General features: G+C 35.0%; 1 protein-coding gene across 18 annotated transcripts in view; it reads left to right on the forward strand.

The window, feature by feature from the left end:
- plekha5 (pleckstrin homology domain containing, family A member 5) overlaps nucleotides 1–26894 on the forward strand; it is a 165129-nt gene that overhangs the window by 76483 nt on the left and 61752 nt on the right. For 17 of the 18 annotated variants that reach the window (XM_058773568.1, XM_058773569.1, XM_058773570.1 and 14 more), the window contains exon 4: nucleotides 24039–24122. In XM_058773568.1, the coding sequence (XP_058629551.1) occupies nucleotides 24039–24122 (84 nt within the window). Of the gene's footprint in view, nucleotides 1–9828; nucleotides 10182–24038; nucleotides 24123–26894 lie in introns of those variants that run through there. The other variant, XM_058773586.1, reaches the window with a different exon arrangement.

Consider the following 26894-nt stretch of genomic DNA (forward strand, 5'->3'; position numbering starts at 1 on the left):
GACATTTTCACTTAGGAGTGTACTCACTTTTGTGGCCAGCGGTTTAGACATTAATGGCTGTTATTTTGAGGGGACAGCAAATTTACACTGTTATACAAGCTGTACACTCACTACTTTACATTGTAGCAAAGTGTCATTTCTTCAGTGTTGTCACATGAAAAGATATAATTAAATATTTACAAAAATGTGAGGTGTGTATTCACTTCTGTGAGATACTGTATGTCTCAAGATGGTACCAAAGTTAAATCTGTCCAAAAGAAACGGCGCACAGCAGGCGATGCTCTAATGTAAAGTTTATGTGGAAACCCTCAAGGTATTTTAACAGCAAGAGTTAGTGAAATTCTTTTCTGGCTGTAAAAGACTATTCCCTAACTAAATGGTTATTGCGCTTTTCAGTATGGAAATGTGGACGCACAGTGATCATAATGGATGTGGCCATTCATGCTGAAACCGTTTGTTAAACCTTTTGTGCTCCCAGACTAATATATATGATTGCAGTCTGTTGCTTACAGACGTCTGAGAGGAAATGACATATTTGGGCAGCGCTAACTCATTATTTAAATATTCGTCTGCTCACAACATGCAAATGAAGTCCATTAGTGAGCGATTGAACAGACGCTGATAGACACCCTGAACTCGAGCAGCGGCCGTCAGGTTTTAATTATGAAGTGTGAATGTGGTCTGAAGGCAAAGTTGACAAAATGGTTACGTTATGCATTACATTTCCTGCGCTAACCGATCATTATTTTGCTCCTGGAGCAATTTTGAATCTGTTTCTGTGAGATATGGGCTGTTTTGCGAACTACTTTTACATTTCTCCTCGTTGCAGGTCTCCGTGGATGGCAGTGATTGATTAATCAAGTCTTTGGCGAATTAAAAATACACCTTTGACGGGCCTGGCTGAAATTTGAGTAACATTCTGGCACTTTTGCCTCATGAATCATTTGTCGGCGCTGCAGGGCTTCAGTATGTGAATATAATGGTTGTGAATGTGACAAAATACAATTTTAGTTACCATTTATGATAGATGCACATGCGTCCTGCACACAGCAACAAACACCATGCTAGATGCGATATCAAATGACTCGCATGAACTGATTCTTTTTAATGAATCATTCAAGAAGATTTACCAGTCAATCTTGAGCTCGCTTGTGAGTGAGTGGTTTGAATCAGACTCTGTTAGTGAGTTTACAACGGACTTCACTTTTAAAGCGTCTACACTTTTAAAACGGCTGTTTAGTAGTTTCCAAATGAATCGATGTAGTATCTGGTATAGTACCAAAGCCAACATTGTGGTGTGTAGATTTTCCTCTCCGCTGCATTTACAGCCGCAGTGTTTTTTGAGTCGAGGGATAGAGTTTGTCATCTGTGGATTAGGGACTGACTGGAAATCTTTAACTGCGTAAGAAAATCCACATGTTGTGCGCGAGGCTCATCCGTAAAGCTAGCGAGCGCGTTTGTGATTAAGTCCCTGCGTCGCGGGGGAACACAGAAGCTACGTGCGCAGCTTTAAAACCCATGAATGATTGAAGGGTTAGAAAGGCGCCAGGTTATATTCCCGTCAACCTGTCTGGAGCCACTTTAGTAATCTGGGAATCTGCTCGCTCAAAGAAACCATTCCCTGCGGTCAAAACGGAGACATTGTGTAGCACAGGCTTGTGTTGAATCATACATTGGATGTGCACATTAGCGGACAGATATTCTGAGAATCCAGCTCCGGTAAAACACACCAAACATGACCCGACTACAGAGCCTGAATCACGGCACTTTGTCCCAGAGAGATGAGTGCTGGCGTGGGCGTAGAGTAGCGAGTGGAGGAAAGGAGACGCTGCTCATCCACCCACAGACAGACCTGCTGCTCACCACAGGCTGCACAGCAGAGCAGCAGGAGGCTGAGGTTCACTGCAATTCGCTGCACGCAGGAAAATGAGCCAGTGCGCTTCATAGGAAGAGAACAGGATTGCTGCGTGCACACAGTGTTGCAGAGGTACAAGCATTTAACACCTTTGCAACTAAACAGGTTATAAAGAGTAAAAAAAACACAAAAAAAAACAGATTTCAGGTTGTTGAGAAATTGCCAATATTCTGCCCAATTATACTGTATACTACTGCTACTATTACTTCTACTATTACTTCTACTTTATTTTTATTGTTATTGTTTATTGTTTTCTTATAGAGTAAGAACATTAGGGTTAATTTGTTTTATTTTTTTATTTTTCTTACGGAGTGTATTTTGTAATAATAATAATAATAATAATAATACATTTATTAAATTAGCATTCATAAATTATACAATTATTAAAATTATTTAAAAGTATTATTATTGTAGTTGTTGTTTTTACCATTTTAGTTTTATTGCATCTTTGAGTTTATGTAAAGTTACATTATTATTATTATTTTTGTTGTTGTTTATGGCGTAAGAACATTTAAAGGTCCCATGACATGCTGCTTTTTGGATGCTTTTATATAGGCCTAAGTGGTCCCAAATACTGTATCTGAAGTCTGTTTCCCGAAATTCAGCCTTGGTGCAGAATTTCAGCCACTACGAGCCAGTCCCACAATGAGCTTTCCTTAGGACGTGCCATTTCTGTGTCTGTAGCTTTAAATGCTAATGAGGAGGAGAGAGGCGGGGCAAGGTGGAGGGTGGGTGTGTGGTCTTAACCAGCTTGCGCTACCATGCGCTAATGTTGACAGTGGATGTATCGCAATGGCTCATAGACAGGCAGTCATTCAAGCTTTTCAGTTTGACCCAGAATCTGATCCGGATGGAGAAGCACCGGATGAAGAAGTTGCAACTCAGCGGCTACAACAGGACGTCTCCGAATGGTTAGTTTAAAATATTGTGTCTGGATACGGTACTTTAGTTGGTTTGTTTATGTATGCTGTTACAGCTATTATCATGTAGCTAATGCTAGCCATAGGCTCGGATGAAGGAACTAAAAAAATACTTTGGTGTTCATTTGTACATCCAAACACTGAGCAACTGCCATGCTTCGCTCGTTTGCAAGCCATGATGTCTCTCGAGGAAAAAAAAAATATTGCGCTCGCCTCGCGCGGTAGTAGCTAATTTTCTCATGGGCGGGCAAAGCAGAGAAAGGGGAGGTAACCTTTCCCCGTATGACGACATAAAGGGAAGATTCCAGATTGGGCCATCTGAGCTTTCATTTTCTCAAAGGCGAAGCAGGATACCCAGGGCTCGGTTTACACCTATCGCCATGTCTAGCCACTGGGGGACCATAGGCAGGCTAGGGGAACTCATATTAATGTTAAAAAACCTCATAAAGTGAAATTTTCATGCCATGGGACCTTTAAAATTCTTTGAGATAATAAAAACAATAATAGTAAAACTGATATAAATAATATAACTAATAATAATAATAATATATTTTTAATATGAATAATATTAAATATTTAAACCTTCTAATGGAGTTAAAGATTTCCAGTCAGTGATGATGATTATTATTATTAATAATAATAATAATCATAATACATTTTTATAATTATACATGTATTTAATACTCTACTTTTATTCATAAATATATTTTTTGCATTTATTCTATGTTCTAAATCTAATTTCATATTGGATGAGCATGAACCTCAAGTTGTAATAAAATGCAGATCAATGTGTACATGTGGGTGCACATTATAGATTAATATGCCAGTTTGATTTAAAAATCCATAATTAATGCCTCCATGCCTGAGAATGTCCTCGTATTCCCATGTGGTAGAATGACTGTCCTGTACAGCCGCTTGTGGCTTATTGCTTTAGCACACTGTGTTGTGGAAGTTGTAAGCAGAGTAGGAAAATTTAATAATAGTTCAGCACACATGATGTTTGAAGGTTTGCTGGTTTCAAAATGAACTCTAAAGCATCTGCCAAACCACTGTCTCCAGCAAAGACGATGTCTCGGCGACTTTCACCAAACTCTGTGCAGAAGGGGGAAAAATAACATGGTTTATGAGAGCATGGCATGTAATTTTATATCCATCCATTTCTTCAGAATTTCCAACATAAACTGAAAGGATTGTAAGTATGAAATATTGCATTTCAGTGGAACAAGTTTTTGTATTGGCAAAGTTTGTAGGAAGCCAAACTGAATTTGAGCATCAGCACTGACCCTTCACCCTCAACACTATTGTGTTGTTCTAACAGAGGCCTGAGGGTCCGCGGAGCTCCGTTAACCAGTTTTGAACTCATATCTGTCCAGTCGTTTTTCCAAAGAGCTGCACTGTTGTTTCAAGAGATCTGCTTTTGAAAACTTTCCAATGGATCGTTGCTGGTTTGAAGAGCAGGATGAAATATTAATGGCCCAATCAAACAATGTGAATGTTGTTGTTATTGCCCAGTATTGTTTTGAGACCGAATGCATGGAAAAGAGAGCCAATGAATTATTTAATGAAATGGAGATGGTGAACTTTACTAGGATACTTTGCCTTTCTTCACTGCTGTGAAATTAACGATTGATGTTAACAAACTGCTGTGCTTCCCCAATTCATCTGGAGACTGAAGCCTAAATTAGTTATAGTAATGGCTTGTTTTTTCCTCTACACACAATCTGACATCTACAGCAAACAAAAATGGCTTTAAAACAGTTTTTACTTAGAAATTGCTAGTGAATTTCACCAATAATTACTCAGAAATGGCAAGTAATTGAATTAAATGTGTAATTTTGAAGTAGAAAGTCTGAAATGGTATTTTCTTGTTAAACATACTCTAGTAATCGTTTTATTTACAACTTCAAAAAGTGTGATTCCTCTTATAAAATACAAGAGCCTCCCAGAAAATTGAGCTTAAAGGGATAGTTCACCCCCCCCCCAAAAAAAGCTGTCATGTACTCACCCTACACTTATTCCAAACATGTATAAATTTTTATTAGCTGTTGAACACAAAATAATATGTTTTGAAGAATTCTGGTAACCAAACAGTTGACGTAGCCATTGACTTCCATAGTATGGAAAAAATACTATGGTAGTCAATGGCTACCGTCAACTATTTGGATACCAACATTCTTCAGAATATCTTCTTTTGTGTTCAAAAGAATAAAGAATCTCAAAACAGGTTTGGAACAAGTGTAGGGTGAGTAAATGACCATATTTTCATTTTTGGGCGAACTATCCCTTTATAACAGCCTATGGTGTGCCAAAACCAACAAGAAACATTATTTCCCGTTCCAACCGACCTCAGCTGCTAACTCCGTCCACCTCGAAAGGCCAGACCTGTCCACGCCACTGACATTTAATGTGCCTGACATAGCCGTTGTGTGTGGGTGTGTTAAGTCCTGTGCTCCGCCATCTCCTTGACCTCCAGGGTCAGCGTGACGCCACGGCGATGCAAAAATACCCATCTCCCCGCTTACAGTGTTTGCTTGACTCCCCTGACATTACGGCCCACTCTTCACCTGTCCTCCTCCCGTCTGTCCTCTCCTCTCGTCTCCATCCTAGACGACATGGTAAATATCACACTGTTACCTTGGCAACATGCATCCAACATTCCTCTTGCATTCATCATTCTGCTTGCATCCCAAAACAAACAGCCTGCACAGGAGTCATGAAGGAAGAGAGACAAAACGGCTCAATAAACCCAGCAAATAAAGAAAATATCTGCAAATATCACCATTTTCCTGATTAAATATTAATTCTGTCTGTCAAGATTGCAATGAATCACCTCATTTTTTTTTTCATGCAGAGCGAATGTGGAAAGTCAAAGTACTCAAAGTATTATTTATGCACATGTGCTGCATATTGCATCTAAATTTATTACACTTGGCATGTTGTGTCATCTTGAATGATGCATTAAAATAATTGGTTTATAAATGTCATTTTATGAATCATACTTCACTGGTCACAATTTATATTTGATTTTTCAGTAGAAAGATAAGTTTCCTTGCCATTAATTTGTTACACTTGGCATGTTAAGTCATCTTTAATGATTAATTAAAATAACTGGTTCATAAGAGTCATTTGATGTGAATCAGACTTCACTGGTCACACTGAATGTTCGTGGTTTCAAAAAGAAAGCGTGTTTTCTAGCAATTGTTTTATGCTACAAAATAGTACTCATACACTCATTTATGAACATACTCCCTGATACTACAAAATGCATCTACTTTTTTTTTTTTTTTTTAGAACTTGGCATGTTGTGTCATCTTGAATGTTTCATTAAAAGAATTGGTTCATAAGAGTCATTCCTTATGAATCAGACTACACCCTCAAAGTACTCATATACTAATTTATGCACATACTGCCTGATACTACAAAATGCATCTAAATTTGATCAACTTAGCATGTTGAGTCATCTTAAAGGATTCATTAAAATAATTTATGTTTGTTGTTTCAAGAGTACTCTGTTGTACTTACAGTACTCGTACTCAGTACTCATATACTCATTTATGCAAAATGCATCTAATTTTTTTCAAACTTGGCTTGCTTGATCTTGAATGATTCATTAAAAGATTTGGTTCATAAGAGTCGTTCCTTGTGAATCAAAATCACTGTGTTTGTTTTTCGTTTATATTTAATAGAAAGATGAGTTTTCTAGCCATTATTTTGTGCTACATAATAGTACTCGTAGTCAGTACTCAAAGTATTCATATTCATTATACACTGTGTGCAGAATTATTAGGCAAGTTGATATTCTGGTCATATTTTTTTTCCAAGAACATTTTACCAATTCCAAACCACATCAATCTTAATAACTACTATTGATTTTGTATTTAATAATTTATAAGTGATATATAATTGTCCATGAAGGCTGATAGTCAGAAACTTCTTATTTCAGGTGTGCAGAATTATTAGGCAGGTTTTCCTTTACAGATAAAATGAGCCAAAAAAGAGATTGAACTCAAGAATAAAAGTTAAAAAAATTATTAAATGCCCATGAGAAGGATGCAATACTAATGCAATAATAGAATTAGCAAAGTTAAGGCATGACCACTGGGCAGCGAAATGCTCATTGGGTCAGCAGGGTCAGAAAAAACAGGTGGAGAGGAAAAGAAACATGTTAACTGCAAAAGAATTAAGAATTAAGGTGAAGAATTAGGTGAGAAACCATCAGGAACCATTTAGTCTCCAGCACCATCATTTTCCAGAACTGCAACCTTCCTGGAGTTTCCAGAAGTGGAATGTGTCAGGTTCTCAGAGACTTTGCTTGGGTAAAAAATTATTTAAAATGGCTGAAGTGTTGTGAAATACATAAAGACTGATTTTGTATAGGAGTTATGGACAAATAAGTTGTGAGTGACTCTTGAAGGATTGATGCATTGTTGCACTTGGCAAATTGAGTCATCTTGAATGATTTGTTAAAATAACTGGTTCATAAGTCATGTGTTATGAATCAGACTATACTGGTTGTTCTATATGTTTGTTTTTTCAATAGAAAGACAGGTTTTTCAGCCATTATTTTGTGCTACATAACAGACCTCATACTCAGTACTCAAAGTACTCATACACATGAGTGCTCAAATCATAAGAGTAATTTGTTGTAAATCAGACTACACTGGTTGTGTATGTTTTTTTGTTTCAATAGAAAGAAGTGAAAGCCATTATTTTTTGGTACATAGTCTTTTTAGCTCATTGCATTCAATTCATACCGCAAACTCATTCACAACACTATTAAAATATTATTTGTTTGCTGTAATGCTGTAGATTTGAAGTTATGAATAGATGAAGTTAAAAATAATCTGGCTTTTAATTACGTGTCTCATTCTGTTGAATGTAAGAACGCATCCTGCATGTGAAATGAAGGTATGGTGCATGAAATATTGTTTAGGTTGTGCAGATGTTGTCTGGTAGCCTTCCGGGAGCATCCAGTCAATTAACTTATGAAATATTCATGAGTCATGATTTCGCCAGATTGTTTGATTCACCAGTTGATTAGCACACAACATATGCCAGTCAGGCAACAAGTTACGTAACATCAAGTAGAGAAATTAATATTCATGAGCAACGACTGCACTTCAGTAGGACTTGCAGCATTGATCTTTAATGAAGAATGTAAAGTACTTTACATTTTAGTCATTGTGTATTGCATCTGCATCCATTTTATTTGCAGTCTTGCAGCCCTGTGTTGCATTTACAGGACAGCTAAGTGTTGCATGTGAGTGTGTCTCACACACATACGGGCTGCAGGCGAGCTTTAGTTACAGCGGCTGAACACAGCTGTGCGCTTGGAGAAACAGGAGCTGTGAACAAATGACCTCCATCACACACGTCATTCCCACAGGCCCTTCAGAGCGTTCAGTGTGTGCTGTGATTCACTTCTGTCCTGTCTGTCCTTCTGCTTTACAACAGGAACACACGTACTTCAGTGCCACACAAGCCTCCCGTTAAAAGTATAATTTACTCCTGGTAAATGCATTAATGCATTTGCTGATGAAGATGTTGAGTGGTGTCTGTCTTTGCAAAACTCACTGCCATGATGCTAGAGTGTTGCTACATGCATGTGGTTGAACTTCAAAGAGACGTCCAGTCAGATTCATAACCCAAACCACCCCACATCATTTTGGGCTTGAGTCTGTAACCAGATACGCCCATCTGTGTGGATGCCACGTGTTCAGATCAATTCAGGTCAAGCACTTATAATACCATCTGTTTCTAAAAGTTCTGTCAGTCTGCAAACCCTCAGTCCCAATGGAGCTAAAGCTGCAGATTGATTTCCACAATGAAGATGATATCCTTCACTGCTGACATGAAATCGAAATCCACCCTATTTATGTTCTCAATACATGTTCCTGATTCTGTGTATTAGAGTAAAAATGTATCAGTGCATGTTATTTAAAAAAAAAAGTTTGTCATATTATTATATAAAATATTGCACACACACACACACACACACACACGTGTGTTTATATATATATATATATATATATATATATATATATATATATATATATATATATATATATATATATATACATATATATATATATACATATAATATTTTCATATTACATATAAAAGTTACAGATTTTATATTGGGATTATATGTATATATATATATATATATATATATATATATATATATATACATATATATATATATATATATATATATATATATATATATATATATATATATATATATATATATATACATATATATATACATATATACATATATACATATATACATATATATACATATATACATATATATATACATATATACATATATACATATATATATATATATATATATATATATACATATATATATATATATATATATATATATACATATATACATATAATATTTTTCCCCAATATAAAATCTGTAACTTTTCACAATGCAATACATTTAAGTTGTGTAAAATCAAGTGCTAAATAATGAATAGCTTTCTTTGAAATAATATAACAGACAGTAAATTGTTGCGTGTGTGTAAATAAAATGAAATGGCTTATGATTACTTATGATTATGAGTAATTATAAATATACTGAACTAATTCAAAAAATGAAATATATTTTTGTATAAAAAGTATGTGTATATTTAAGTATTATTTTTGCCATTTAAATTATGTACACAATATTTATTTTTATATACAATTTTAAGGAAATATTAAGAATGCTAAGTGTTAACATCACATGCAAATCATGCATAAAGTAAATTTGTCCAATTTTTGCAGTGCGATGCATTAGCATGATTCCTCCATGGGGCAGCAGTCATGCATTTCCTCTGAAACATACTGATACTGATAGCTCTAAATAATACTGCTACAGCTTTTTACTTTCATCTGTTGCGACAAATAGTTATGAGTGTCATCCGGCGCGATCCAGAGATGATGTGTAGAGCTCTGAAAGTGGATCTAAATGCGTGTTTTGATGGGAAGCAGATGGTGTGGAGAGATGGGAGATGGATTGAGACATCATGGGCTCGGCCTCCTGCTGTCTGCAGTCTCTACAGCTCAGCCTCAGAAGTGGACGAGACGCTTTAGGATTCACCCCTCAACAGCAGCCATGAATGAGGCTGAAGAGGCAAAGCTGATTAGTGTGTGTATCTTGTTTTTGCAGCAGAAACGACTGAAGGCTCAGTGTTAATGAAAAGGTCTGTGGTTTTTCTTTTACATGCACTGCATAGGTGATGATATGTTTGTTTTACAGAGGAACACAAAGCACATTTTCGTGCTTTAGCTTAGCACCTAGATTGTTTTTTTTTTTTTTTTTTGCATTTACCTTTCCATTTGCTGCAAATAAACTGTGCAAGGACACAGAAAATGGAATTTCAAATGATGTGGCTCATGTAATCCAACAAACACGTCAACTTTGAGCTATTATGTATCTTGAACAGGGTTATTGGAGTCAACTAAAACTAAAACCATAAAAAAATCGTCATCACAAATTATTTTATTTAAAATATAATTAATTTTATGGAATTTTAAAAAAAATTAATATAATTTCTACTAGATACCAAGGCAACATTTATCATTTTCATTTAGTTGGACTTTTGTTTAACTAAAACGGTAACACTTTAAAATAAGGTGTCATTTGTTAACATTAGTTACTGTATTAACTAACATGAACAAACGATGAACAATGCATTTGTTACACTATTTATTAATCTTTGTTAATGAAAATACAGTTGTTCATTGTTTATTCATGTTAGTTCACAGTGCATTAACTAATGTTAACAAACACAACTTGTGATTTTAATAAGACATTAGTAAATGCTGAAATTAACATTGACTAATATTAATAAATGCTGTTGAAATATTGTTCATTCTTAGTTCATTTACTAATGTTGTTAATGAACCTTATTGTAAAACTAAAGCTGAAATAAAAATTTATAAAAACTATAGACGTTTTAAAATAATAATAATAAATGACAGAAACAGTAATTTTACAAAACGTTAAGTAAAATTAAAATAAAAAAAAATACAAATTTTTTTTATTATTAATTAAAAACAAAACAACAAAATCTGAAAAATATTTGCTATGTTTACCTATAACATGAAAACAGAAAATACCAACTATGTAGATATAAAAACTATTACAAAAATAACCAAAGCACATGTTTGCATGCCGGTGTGTTGCAGTAATGATTTTAAATGTGAAGGCTGATGGATTGCCTGGTCACAGTGAGATTAATTACTGTGTGTGTGTGTGTGTGTGTGTGTGTGTATGTGTGGTGTGATTTGATTAGCAGATGAGTCTTGAATGCAGTAACATTACCAGCTGAATCCAGTATGATGATTGTTTGAGATGTGTAATGGGCTGAACCAATTATTCCCAAAGCTGCTGTCATTTAGTTCTGCTTATTAACCCATTGTAAACATCAATTAACCTGTTGAGCTAACAGCTACTGTCTGCTTTGAGCAATGCAAATCAATGCTGATTCACAAATGCAACATTTTTCTTTTTAAATATGCATGAGTCACTTTTTTCTACTTTTGGCTGTTTGCACTAAAAATGGCTGCGTTTAAGTTGCTGAAAGTGTCTAGAAGAGGTTCAGTCATGTATTTTTTTTTTCTCTGCCGAGCGACCTGCTGTAAATCAGGGCTTCATTACACTTCCAGATGGCAGCTGTTGTCATGCTCCGAATCCAGCCAGGCGATTTGTTTCTGTGTGACGGTAACGTGTCGATGCTGTATTGATGCTCTGAGATGCAGGTCACGGCCCTCCGAACAGACTGACACAAAAGTTTGTTTTTCTTGCCATGCAGCACTGAGACGATTCTCATCCTTATTCATGCGTGAGCCCCGTGTGTCCCTCACAGACGCCCTCTGCTCTCGCTCACATTCAACACATCTCATGCTTCATCCCCACTCTTTGATTTGCCGTCATTTTATTTCTCTAATGCGATGCAGTTCAGAGATGTGTTGTTTTAGTATTATTAGTGTTTTAAATCTTTTGAATTAGCTTTTATAATTTCACTTTACCATTTAATTTATGCTTTTGTTTTTATATTTATATTTAGCTTTAATTTATTTTTATTTCAGTGTTTTAGTCATTTTAGTACTTCAACTTTAGTTAGTTGCCAAGGCAATAAGTATTTTTTTTGTGTGTGTGTAATGTTTTGAAATGTAGCTGACATTAAATATATCCTATATTTTATAAATAAATAAAATCTATACATGTTTATAATATATTTTATGAATTATTTTATATATATATATATATATATATATATATATATATATATATATATATATATATATATATATATATATATATATATATATATATATATATATATATATATATATATATATATATACATACATACATACATACATACATACACACACACACACATATATGTATGTGTGTGTATATATATGTGTATATATGTATGTGTGTGTAAATATGTTTATTTATTTATGTTTATATATATGATTGATGTATTGTCAAAAAAAACTTGTTCTTTTGTGTTCTTTTCGTTATCAGTATAGCTGTGATTTGAACTTTCCTATTCTCCTTAAATTAGAAACTTACAGTAGTTATAATCGTATATTATATAACTATTATAATAATAGTTAACGTCTTTGTCGTGAACGTCTCTTTAGTCATAACGTCCCAGTATGACACCTCCAGAAGTCTTTGTTCATGAAGTTGGTCGAGCGTCGTGCTATGCATTAGCTGTGTATTTTATCTTTCTTTCCCTTCTGCTGCCGTCTGAGATGACATATGTTACTTTATGTCTGTGCACTGTAAGCACGCCGGCCTCTTGAACGCCCCCCTCTTAAGCCCATTACCGCCAGAGAGTAATAGGCCGTATTCTTCAGCACATCTGCTCATGCAAAACTTCACCTCCTCCAGGAGACACTCTCCTGTGCTTTTAATTGAGATTTACTGACAGTCCTGCATGTCGTCGTCCATTTGCGCATCTCTAATCAGCATGTGGGCGATCGTGAGCTGGAAGAAACGAACTGTTGGATGGGTTTTCAGAATCGGCGCTCGGGTTCGATGTTTTCTGAAGCATCTCAACGGGAGCCTCGCTTTCGGCCCATCTGCCTCCAAATTAGCCTCTTATTTTGCTATTTTCCGAACTTCCTGTCATGCTTTTTAAGGAAAAAGAGCCAGAATACAGCCCTGCCATTACTGACACAACAACAGCCATCTGCAGCAGTTACTATTAGCAACACCAATGCAGGGCCGCCTGTGCCAGACATGAGCGAATCTGTGTGTTTTTGTGCTGGCAGGGGAGGAAGTGCTCGACGGCTCTATCAGACTGTGTCGGTGATGTAATGTGCTGGTGATTGCAGGAGCAGGTGCAATCAACACATTATGAAGCACATTAGATTGCATGCGGTACTTAACATTAGTGTTTTTAAAATAATGCCACACTAAAAGCAGTTGCGCTTAATGGTGCGGTGGAGTTGAACGGTGTTACTGATGTATGCATCAAACGCTAATAATGTAAATCCTGCAGTGTGCACGGTGTTAACATGATTTGCTCTGGCAAAATTGAATCAAAGTATGTTTGCAATAACAAAGCAATGAATCTTTTAGTCTTATGCATTAAAAAACACAAATGCCTTCCTTTAGTATGATGTGTAAATGACTGGTTTGAATGTGTTATATCAATGCTGGAAGAAATTGTGATGAAATATACTACTATTCAAAGTTTAGGGTCAGTAAGATTCTTTAAAAAGAAATGAACGCTTTTATTCCACAAGAATTGATCAAAAGTGCCTGTAAAGACATATGTATAATCTTATAAAAATGTATTTATATATATATTTGCTTAAAAACAGCTATTTTAAATTGTAATAACATTTCACATTATTACTGTTTTTATTGTATTTTTAGATAAATAAATGCAGCCTTGGTGTGCAGAAGAGACTTTATAAAAAACAAAACCTTCATAAAACCTTCATAGACCAGCCTAAGCTGTTTTTCTAGTCTTAGCTGGTTTTATGCAAGATAAGCTGGTTTTTAGCTTGTCAGTCCAAAGTGCCCAAAACCTCTTTGAAACAGACAAGCTTAGACCAGCAAACCATCTTAGGCTGGTTTACAGTGCTTTTTTTAAAATAGATTTTCTTCATTTTCATGCATAATTTATAATCTAATCTTCACTATTATACTACTAACATCAGTGTATGAGATGTATTGTGATGCTACTCGGAGACAGTGAATGTTTCATGACAATTCTTGCATTGAAAGAGTTTCTAGAGTTTAGTTGAAAGAGTTCTAGCGCTAGTTCATGCTTTGATGTGAAAGTAAATGAAACTGGAGCATCTTACAGCCTCAAAACATGTTATAAGTGAACCGCACAATTGAGGTTGGGTCATTTGAACCATTATTATCATTTGCATATTGTAAACACTGACTGGTGTTAAAAATGGGTAATTGCACGGTACATGTCCAAGTAAGTGGCAGTTTCTCATACATACCAATCTGTGCTCTGACCCCTCGTATACTCCCAGATTTCGCCTTGGTTAACCCGCTTATGAAATGTACAATCACTTATTCTGGAATCAAACTTCTTGGAGGAATTACTCTCTGATTAAGTAACAAATGAGGGGATTTGCTCTTTCTTTCCATTTGCACAGTTGAAACGGCTTCACTAGATTCTCTATGGGCGGCTTATATTGGCCCTTTTTCTTAATAAGATAAGCCTGTCCAGGATTTGGCGCTTTTTAGAAAAATTTTTCCTAAACTGCACCCAAGCGTGTGATGTTTCTTAGATGTGAATGCCATGAACGTATATTCTCTGCTGGTTGTTCTTCAGAGACTTTTAAATTAAGATTTTATCAACAGTTTGACATTTGCAGCGGGCTGGTATCTCTTTCAAACAGTATACCATTATGAACGCTTCACAATGAATGAGTACGGTCTCTATTTCGGACGACATGTGTGGCATATTTATTGAGAATTAGTCATTTACTAATTATGAGTTGGGCTTCCAGATCGGATGATGGCAGCGAGAGATTCATTCAGTCAGAGATGATTCATATGATTCATCTAAACTGAAATGCATCATTAGCTTTAAGATTGGCAGCAGCGGCTCATTTCATTCATGCATTTATGTACTCCTAGAAATGTCCTTTTAAATAGTGTTTGAAAACTTGTCTTGTTTAAAGTGATAGTTCACCCAAAAATGAAAATGTTTTCATCATTTACTCACACACGTTGTTCCAAACCTGTTTGAGTTTCTTTCTTCTGCAAGAACATGAAAGAAGATATTTGGTGACCAAACAGTTGACGGCAGCCATTGACTTGCATGGTATTACTGTGGAAGTCAATAGCTATCGTCTGCTGTTAGGTCACCAGTAGTCTCTGAAATATAGAAGAAAAAACTTGAAGGTGAGTAAATTATGTCAAAATTGTCATTTTTGTGCGAAAAGAGAAGTAAAATTGGTTGTGAAGACCTATTTCATATTGACTTCCATTTGGATTGAATAACACTCTTTTGACATTGAAAATGATTTGATTTGATTAGAAAAATCGCATACAGTCTTACATACCAACAGTCAAATAGCTTTTTTTAGCCATTCTTTGCCATAGTTGCATTCAAATCTGGCTCCATTCTAGTATTAAATACCCACTTTATTTTCTTCTCTTGTTGAATATCTTGTTTCACTCTGTTGCACCATTTTACAGAAGTCAAATTGGTTGTGAAGACCTGTTTCACGTTGAATTCCATTTGTTATCTATACCAAATTTTTTGTATAATCAGCATTTCCCATACAGCCAACCTTGACTTTGGCTTTGAAAATGAATTTGAACATTTCACTTATCAGCCAAACAGAAAAACCTATCGGCCGATGCTAATAACATGTGAATAATATCAGCTTCACCGATATATCGGTTGCCCGCTAATAATCAGCATTTCCCTTGATTTTTGACTTTGAGCAACATACATGATCATCTAAGTTACAGTACATCACCAGAAACTCTGTTCCAGCTCAGTCTTTCAGTCTTCAGCGTGTGCAGTTGAAGGAAACGTTCCTCTGGAAAGCTCTGCGTTGATGGTGTGGAAGCGGAGAGGGTAACAGGAGGGCGCGAGGGCATGCTGGCCTTTCAGAAAGGTCGGCTGCGGGCCGCAGAGAGCACATGTGAATGGCAGACGCCCCGCCGGGAGCAAATGCTTCATTGTCCATGTTCTCCCTGAGCTTTTGAATGCCCACAGGAACACTGAACATTGTTTATTTCCAGAAGAACCTTTCAGAGAATGTGAAGCTAAATTTAGCCACTGGGTCACGTCAATTATTGCCACATTTTGTTCAGTGTTTTGGGACCGTATGGACATTTAATGATCATAATGGCTGGATGGGCACAATCCCATGCCTTTTTACTCCATAAATGAGATAATGGTTGTGTTCAAAATGGAATAATAGCACACACTATACTGCATTTAGTTTAATGTATTCTTTATAACCTAGTACACTGTATAAAGATATTTTTGCTCCATTTGGGCCTCCAAAAAACGTGATGGCTTTTTCAAGTATGAGCTCCATATCCTCGCTATGTCATTAGGGTTATAATTAACTAAAACTAAAAGAAAGAAAAAAAATCATTACTTTAAAATATTCATTAACTGACATCAAATAAAATATTAATATATACAATTATAATATATTGATTTATAATAATAATAATTATTATTATTATTATTATTATTATTTGTTTAGTTTAGTTTTACCTTTAGTTTATAAGTACAAAAATTACTAAAACTAAATAAACTGAAGCTTAAAACTATATAAACATATTGAAAAAAAACAAAATTGCTCTTTTTTTTAACAAATATTAAAATAAAAACAGGAAATATAAAGATAACATCTAATTAAAATGATTAACAAAAACTACAATAGTATATCAGTGTTTCTAAAATAACTCTGTATCATACTATATGAAAACAAAAGTCTTCATCTTGAAATATTACTAACAATATCATGTTTTTTTTTTTTTAATAATTGATCATGTTGATAATTTAGAGGACTTTTATCAAATATGATACAATAGGCTTTATAGGATTAAATGTGGCTGTTATACATTTTTAATTCAGTTTTGTGTAAAAATCTTGTGACTTTTGGCGAAAATTGAGTTAAAATATTTGTGCTTAATTGTGGTTGCGGTTGGTTGTAGGAGTACCACATCCAGTGGGTACGGTATGCATACTGCAAAAATGTTAAGTATAGTAATGAGTCATTTTGAACACATCCAAATCAGATTTTTGTATTGTTCTGTTGTTTTTTTGTCTTGGACATACAGTCTTAAAAACTTAGAAACTTGTTTTTAACTTGTTTTTGTTTTGTCAGTACATGCTGCTTCCCTTTTAAAATCATTACCACTTCCTGTCATGATCGCTCTTTCTCTGTTTGCTCTCTCTCTCTGTTAGCCCGTGGCTTGTGCTTTGACAAATTGTGTTTACAACCAATTAGTGTGATTTGTAATGTGCTCGTTTGCCGTCAATGTGCAGTGAGAGTGAAGGGACCGTGGAAAACACTTGTTGATTTTTTTCAATTTCCTGAATTTCCCTCAAAAAACTTCTACCAAACTTTCTACCAAATCTGTACTAGTTCTTGATGCATTATATGTATACCTGTGTGCAACAGGGTTTTGAGTGAATATACCGGCCCGTTCGATCATTTTCACAACATTCATTACTCCAGTTTTATCATTTACGGCAGAGCGTCTTTAATGTCAGTGTGTTGTTTTCAGACTCTCAGGCGATTCGTAGAAATCTCTCTTTCATGAGCTCCACATTCGGCGAATCATCACATAAGCAAATCTCCATGAAAGCTCAAACAGGCACTTGTGATTTTCAGCAATTTTCCCAGTGCCACCGCAGGCTTTCACAATGACACAGCAGAAAATGAGCCATCAACCGCTCTGTTCTCCATTACTGATATTACTAGTTTTACCCTATTAATCAAATGAAGTATACCCTGCAACCGTACAGCCTCTTTGAAGAGCATAAGTGCAAAACAAGCCCGGCTTCACTGCATTTGTATTCAAGCTGTTCAAAGCAGTCGTTTCTGCTCCTCCCAGATGATTTGTTGAATCTAAAAGGCTCGTTCAAAAATAATCGTGTGACATAACAATTAAATAGCATATGCCCACCCATCTGTATATATATTTATACATATTTTACATATATTTTGCATGCATTTTTGTGTACATTTATATATTTTATACGTACATATTTCTATACATAATCATTTGACATTAATTGGCAAATGCCTGCACATTTGTACATAATTTATATATGAATTTAATTAAAATAAATTGTGTGTGTGTGTGTATACGTGCACGTCATATATCAGAATTTATTATTAATACTGCTATTTGGTTCTTTGGTGCATTTTTTTATATATTTATTAGTGGTCGACCGATATTGTTTTTTTTTTTGACAGCCGATGCCTATATCTTGGAAAGCAGGATGGCCGATAAATAGCAGATACAATTTTATTAATAGGTCCCATGGCATGAAAATTTCACTTTGAGGTTTTTTAACATTAATATGAGTTCCCCTAGCCTGCCTATGGTCCCCCAGTGGCTAGAAATGGCGATAGGTGTAGGTTACCTCCCCTTTCTCTGCTTTGCCCGCCCATGAGAAAATGAGCTACTACCGCGCGAGGCGAGCGCAATATTTTTTTTTTCCTCCAGAGACATCATGGCTTGCAAACGAGCGAAGCATGACAGCTGCTCAGTGTTTGGATGTACAAATGAACACCAAAGTATTTTTTTAGTTCCTTCATCCGAGCCTATGGCTAGCATTAGCTACATGATAATAGCTGTAACAGCATACATAAACAAACCAACTAAAGTACCGTATCCAGACACAATATTTTAAACTAACCATTCGGAGACGTCCTGCTGTAGCCGCTGAGTTGCAACTTCTTCATCCGGTGCTTCTCCATCCGGATCAGATTCTGGGTCAAACTGAAAAGCTTGAATGACTGTGTGTCTACGAGCCATTGCGATACATCCACTGTCAACATTAGCGCATGGTAGCGCAAGCTGGTTAAGACCACACACCCACCCTCCACCTTGCCCCGCCTCTCTCCTCCTCATTAGCATTTAAAGATACAGACACAGAAATGGCACGTCCTAAGGAAAGCTCATTGTGGGACTGGCTCGTAGTGGCTGAAATTCTGCACCAAGGCTGAATTTCAGGAAAGAGACTTCAGATACAGTACTAGGGACCACTTAGGCCTATATAAAAGCATCCAAAAAGCAGCATGTCATGGGACCTTTAATGTTAATTAATATTTACGAAATTTGAAATCATTTGAAAATGGATTAAAAAATAAATGTGTAAAATAAACATACTTATACTTTAGATGGCAAAGTATTTTTCACAAATAAATAAATATTTAATAAAAATATAATTAAAAAGGAAGTAAACACTAACTAACAGGGCGCTCGGTATTCTGGGAAGTTTGTGTGCATGGCGAATCATATTGTTCAAATAAAGCCAAGGTAACAGTCATTTTACATACAGCACACAGTGAAAATGACATGAATATGACAGTGGGCAAATGCATAAAGCGCAGCATAGTTTGAAATCACAAGTTTAAAGTTTGTCGATCGGGCATCTCTAGTGAAGCTGAACTCTCCTCCTGTCCGCATTAAATTTTCACGGATCGACCGTCACGCAGAGCACATGTGATCATGCAGGATACAAATGCACACTTCACAAGATCTCACAACTGGATCCGACTAAGTTTGCAAGGTTTGTGAAATTAAATGTCCATTAGTCATTCAAAGATTTGTTTAAATGATATAAATGCGTATTTGCAGAATGCTGTCGGCAAACGAGAAAGTATTATAATGTTTGCCTTTCTGTTACTATAAAAGCAATCGTTATAATACTTTTTGTATACATTTAATTCCTTTTGTTTATCAGTTCTATCTGATTATTTGACAGACTTCTATCTGTATTAGACAGAACTGTTAACGACGACAGCAAACAAGAGGGAGAATGTGAGCACTGAGACACTGAATTTGGGATTTTCCTTAGTTGTCAGTTATAATCATCAAAATGAAAAGAAATAAACATTTGAAATATATCAGTCTGTGTGTAATTAATTAATATAATATACAAGTTTCACTTTTTGAAGTAGCTGTATGTAGTTTACAAACCCATCTGTGCAGTATGTGTCTCCTGATGTCAAGAAAATCCATGTCGTGTTTAACATGCCTTAAAAAAGCCTTTCAGAGCGCGTCATGTTGAGGAGATTCATGAAGACGTGTGCTGCCTTGACAGCTCCTCAATCATCCATCTCGTTCTAGCCTTAGTGTGCGTTTAAGGTTTATGGTATCTTGCAGCAGTTTGGATGCTGCGTCCACAGCTGGACGTGTCCACCTGTTCTCCGGCACATCTGCGGTCCCTGCAGGCCTGGCAGAGGTAGAGCGCAGACGCAGCCCTTCGGTGATCCACCGATGTGACAGAAACAAGTCAAGTGTGACTTCCTCACCCTAACCCACCTCTGAGTGGCAGAGAGAGACGCTGGGCTATTTTAATGCGATCTGCTGACAGTCATGCATGCATGCATGAATCTGTCCCGCAATGCTCTATACGTGACATTATGTACCGTGTCGTGTCACATGTACAGTACTCTCCTGATAGAGTGTGGAGAATTGTTAACTACAGTTAACTTACTATTCTAATTTACTTAATATTTATATTTATGATATGTTCTGTATGTTTTGTCGATTTACACATTTTATGAAAAAAAAAAAGGTAATTGCAACTTCTAACTTCTGAAATTCTGACTTTTTCCTTGCAATTACGAATTTACATCTTGTAATTCAGACTTTTTTCTAAGAAATGGATGCTATAAACTCGTAATTGTGAGAAATAAAGTCAGAATTGTGAGACAAACTAAAGTTTATATCTCGCAATTGCAAGTTTATGATTTGCATTTGACTTTCTCCTCTTAGTTTATTCTCCTCTTAGACTTTTTGCCTTGCAGTTGCAAGTTTATATCTCGCAATTCTGACTCTTATTCTCAGAAATGCATGATATAAACTGGCAATTGCAAAAATTAAAGAATTGCGAGACAAACTAAAAAGTTTATATCTTGCAATTCAAACTTCTTTCTCTTAATTGCGAGTTTATATTTTGCAATTCTGACTTTTTACTCTTAATCACAATTTTATTTCTTGCATTTCTTACTTTCTCACAATTTCGAGTTTATATCTCCTAATTCTGACTTTTTTGAATTGAGATATAAACTTGCAACTGAGTTATAAAATCTAAAAAATATATATTTTCTTACAACTTTATATTGCACAGTTCTGACTTTTTATAACTCACAATTGTGAGTTTATATCATGCCATTCTGCGAAAAAAAAAAAAAAAAAAGTCAGTTGTAAGATAAAAAGTTGCAATTGTAAGATAAGTTGCAATTATTTATTTTTTAATTGGTGATGGAAACAAGCTTCCATAGGTTTGAGAGCGTCAAGACCAATACATTTTAATGTTGCTTCAGATTTAAACCTCTTCACTGAATTAGTTCACAAATCAGTTCTTTTGAACAGTTTTTAAGGTAGTCACTTTAGTTTTTGAAATAAGATGCTGCAGAAGCCCACACAGGCAAACCGAACGACCGGACGGATGATGGATTGAAAAGCAGGTTGGTAAAGTGATTAGCATCCTTCCAGGGTGAGTGTTGCCTTGGCAACAATAAATTAACCGGTAAACAGCGCCGAAACTGCGAGCGCAGCCGTCCCAAATGGTATCAGCATCCAAAGTTTTGCCATCAATCAGTGGAGCCAATCACATCGCTCTCAGCAGGTTTCAGATGAACAGGCTTAGAGATGAGAAACACAAAAGGACACAGAAGACCCAATGATCTCGTCCAAGGTGAATGAGGGACAATCAATATGCCGATGTGAACTTTGGGCCGTTACTTACATGAGTTTTAGGACAAATGCAGGGTTAAAAGCTTTCAAAAAGAAGATTAGATGAAGATTTTCAATCTTCAGCAGAGAGAGCATATAACAATATAAAGACACACAATCCTGCTTTAGGAAACACTGTATGAGGTCATGCTAGGCCACTAAAGCTAAAAATAAAGCACTCAAGCAAACCAACAGAAAAAAAAAAAGACTATTAATACTACTACTATGCTATACTATTGTTATTGTAAAATATAAATAATCTTTGTGTGTGTATATTCATTATTCTCCACGATCTGAACCCTGTTGAGGAAAAAGCTCTGTGTATTGCGTGTAATCACATCCATATAGTCTTTGATCACAACAACAGCGTTTGTCAGGTGTCTACATTGCCAGCTGAGGAGATTACAAAGAGTGTTTTTAATATATAAAAAAACATACTTTCAACGAACTTTAATTTTGTAAGTTACCTGTATTTAAGTTATTATTACTCAATCAAAACAACCCAACTAAAAAAAAAAATATATATATATAATTTATTTATATATTTTATTTATATAATATTTATGTAATTATAATTATATTAGCATTTAGTGATTTTCATGCTTTAATGCATGTGTGTGAGTGTTATGTGAAGTTCTCCTCAACCTTGATTCGTTTGCCTCGAACCACGTTCTGACCAGCATGCCTCAGTCCATCCACGTTACCCAGCAGCCCTGTGACTCTGCATGTGAGCAAGAGGCCTTTATCTGCTGTCAACGGCCTCCTCTGTCCTCTCACAGCTGCGTCTGTGTATGACTGCCGCTGTAATTGTGTTTATTGAGACGTCGGTGCCTCATGGCAGAGAGGAAGAGGGTGGAGAGAAGAGACGGAGAGGGTGGGCGTATGCTCTTGTGATCGGGGCGTATGACTGCTGAGAGCAGCAGCACTGACTGTATGTGTGGATCAGTGATAAACAGCAGGAGTAGAGAGAGAGAGAGACAGGACTGAGGTGACAGAGAGCCACCGGCGGCCCCTGGAGACAGACAGACAGACAGACAGACATGTTGAAATTCTGCACCACCCCTCGCTCAAGGTGTGTAGCTGTGTGTGTGTGTGTGTGTGTGTGTGTTAGCTTCTGGGTAGATGTCATCTGTTGAGTTTTCATCTGGGTTACATCATGTTTGACTCTGTCCTGTTGGGAAATCAGACTCAAACCAGTCTCTGATGGCGAGTGCTCAGAGCTGGTTTAGATGGTGGTGCTGCTGACGTCAACCTGGTTGACCATTATAGTCAAATGAGTTTATATATTAGTGTGTGTGTTTATAAATAATAACCTGTTTTAATAAATTATTTTCTCGTATTTTATTTATTTAATTGTTTGGTTGTTTTAAAGAAATTAATACATAATTATTGGGGTGGGCGTTAAGTAATTATCATTATTAATTAACTTTATATATATATATATATATATATATATATATATATATATATATATATATATAATTTAAAAAATTTTTATAATTGTATTGGTTATTCTGGTTTTAATTAGAGAAGGAATAATGCATCACCTTTATTTATTTATAAATAAATAAATAAACTTATTTGTATTTATTTATTAATTTATTTCACAAATGTTTTATATATATATATATATATATATATATATATATATATATATATATATATATATATATATATATATAATAATTGAATAAGAATAAATATATAATTGAATAAGAATAAATATATTAATATTTATATATTTTATATATAATACATTATTTTAATTTCTATCATTTTGTTTATTCGTGTTTTTAGTAAAAGGTTATTTTTTGTTAAATCTTTTTACTCGCATTTCATTTCACTTCTTGTTTTTAACTTAAGGACATAAACCAGAAATGCTCAGTGCTGTTGTAATATAGTAGCCAAATACACACATGCCAAGACTTCAGTTAAATTCTACATGTTTAATATTGTGGCAGCTATAAAATATCCTGCATGTGTCTATCAGTGTAGACTGTGCAAGAAAATAGTGAACACGAAACGGTTTGCAGGCCGTGCCATCATTTCCTCCTCTCGGTTGGTGACCGTGTTCTATGTTGTTGTCTTGTTCAGATGGTCTGATGTTTAGCAGCGGGGCAGCACGTGAATCCCGTGGCTTGTTCAATCATTTCAGTCATCGAACGGCTCATTATTGAGTGTCAAAGTGTGAACAGCAGTCTCACATGTCTCTAATTCCCACAATTTCTGTTTCTTTTCTCTCTTGCAGTCACAATGAGCGAAAGGTGACCTGCAAGCATCCCGTCACAGGCGTTCCTTCACAAGACAACTGCATCTTTGTCGTCAACGAACAGTGAGTCATTTCTTTCTCTCTCTTCGTTTCCTGCAGCATTGAGTCAGAAACAGAGCGCTTTGTCTGAACTTCACACAGAAATCACATTCATGCTGCCTAATGTACTGCACAGTCATTTTTGGGGTGGATTAAATGTTGGTTAATAGGGGGTATAAAGAAATGTAAAAATGAGATAATTAAAGTATTCATATTTCAGAATAAGTCAAAAGATTGTTTTTCTGGGTCACACGGCACATTTATTATTTTCCATTAGTCTGCTGATGGGTACATGAGTTGAGTGAACCACAAAAATATGGTATAACTATAAATAAATTTTGAGGTAAAATGTGACCTGTCATTAGAAATGCTTTAATGTAAATTAATTACAATTTTTTCATTTGCAGTGTGAAAACAAATTAATTATTCATTTTATTATTATGAAAATATATGTATATGATTTAGAATTATATATTTTTTTCAGTATAATAATAATAATTAATATTTAAAATAAAATGTAGTATTCATAATTTACTTTTTTAATCACATTTTGAATAATTGATCATTTACTTTATTTTATGAGTTTTCTAATTTAAATATTACTTAGATGGGTGTTATGAGAAATCGTATATCACAGTATGAAAATTGTTTTATTATCCGTACCATATTATTCAAATACGTAATTTTATATAATTATAATTAATTACATGCATTTTAAAATTTGTGTGCATTTTTATATAATTATATACAATATAATTATTCATTTAGTTTATTTGTTTATTTTTTTGCACCTATTTGCACTGATGTACAGTATAATTTCTTGGATTTTTTTAATGAAGCAGATTTTATTTGAATTTGCTTCGCTATTAGGATGAAACTATGTATGTATATTATATAAATGCATAATTTAGGTTTACGTATAGTGTATATATACTTATTTTGCAGGTCATATTAACCCCAACATCATATCGTTATATAAATGTTTTCTTGACCTTTTTAGTGAGATTCGTCCAGAAGCATTACTATTCCCAGCCCGTCTGCTAACGGATAACGTGTTACTATTTGTGTGTGTGTTTAAAAAGAGTGAGCCACTAAATAGTCAACACACCCCCACATTTTCACACAAAGCCACTAGCAATTAACAGGCCGGCCGTTAATGAAGAGCTGGGAAGATGATTATGCGGCGGTATATCCGGACTGGAGGCATGACTTTATCCAGCTCTGCTCCTCTTCACAGCTCACCTCTCCTGTCCAACACGAGCTGCTCTCCTGATAATTGCCCTCAAACCGCTGTCAAACACATCTCTAGTCTTTATCTCGCTCTCTTTCTCCTTTCTTTTCTCCTCTGTCCTCTAGCAAAGTCAACAACTTCCCTTCGTTCCTCTGCCGTTTATCCAATCTCTGCAGTTCCTGTTCACAGATAGCGACTAAACAGTGCCACAGATAAACCTCAGATCCTCTCGCTCTGAACAGATGATGGGAGAGACTGAACTCGGTTGGGAAAGAAACGTTTGTGCTGCAGATGTTTGCATCTGATGAAGACGAGCGGCAGGAGGGTTTGTTCGCTCGCGTGTTGTTTCAAACCGTTTGACTTTTTCTTCTGTGGAAAACAAGATGTTTCCTGTTTCTTTTACAAACGACAGACACTTTCAACCTCCAAAGATGAGATAAAATGACAAAAAAGCATTATAAAAGTCGCCCGTATGACTTGACATTATTGTGTGTAGTATTGTTAACTAAATCTAAAACTTGTTAAAAATCATTTGAAATGAGAAATTAGTAGAAATTAGAAATAGTTAGAAATTAGAAAAATATTTGAACAAAAACTTCAATTGAAATTTTACTTTACTAAAAATGTTTGTTTTTGTGTGTATATATATATATATGTGTGTGTGTGTGTGAGAGAGAAATTTGGTCAGAAGTTTTAATGTATATATTCATATTTTTTGTAAAATAAGCTCCAAAAACTGTCACAATGGCATATAAAACAAGTGACTAAAATTAAATTAAATTAAATACAAAATATTACCAAAAACTAATAAGAGTGGCAAAAGCACATATAAAGCAAAAGCACAAATGATTAAAACTTAAAATAAAATGAAAACGCAAATTGACAATATAAAACTAAAATCTGCCGTATGTTTTAATGTATATATTCATATTTTTATATTTTTGGTTAAATAAACCCCAACTAATACAAATGACAATAGCACATATAGTATAAAACAAAAGCACAAATGACTAAAACTTGAAATCAAATAAAAAAGAATTTAATTGATGATATAAAACTAAAAGCTGTCATTATAAATGTTAATGTATATATTTATCTTTTTATATTTTTTGTTGTAAAATAAACCCCAGAAACTAATAAAAATGGCAAAAGAACATGCAGTATAAAACGAAAGCACAAATAACTAAAACTTGAAGTGAAATTAAAAAGAAAACCGAAAATATCAAACTAAAAGCTATTTAAAAATATGAATAAATACTCTAATAGTATATAAATGATACTATAACACTGATTGCAGGTCTTCTGAAGTGCTCAAGTCATAAACACTGCTTTTATAATGCTGTTTTTATCCATTCTCATTGATTTTCAGTGTTTGAAATGGTTTGTTTAAACATCTCCTTTAGTTTTCTATTGAAGAACGAACGTCACAGGTTTGAAACAACATGAGGGTGAGCAGACGATGACAGAATTTTCATTTTGGGGTGAATTATTGATGTAATGAGCTGAATGTGAAGTGTTTTGAGAGCGGACTGAACTGTAGCGTGGCAGATAATGAGAGAAGGCCG

Source organism: Onychostoma macrolepis, chromosome 04 (genome assembly GCF_012432095.1).
Source record: "Onychostoma macrolepis isolate SWU-2019 chromosome 04, ASM1243209v1, whole genome shotgun sequence".
NCBI lineage: Eukaryota > Metazoa > Chordata > Actinopteri > Cypriniformes > Cyprinidae > Onychostoma > Onychostoma macrolepis.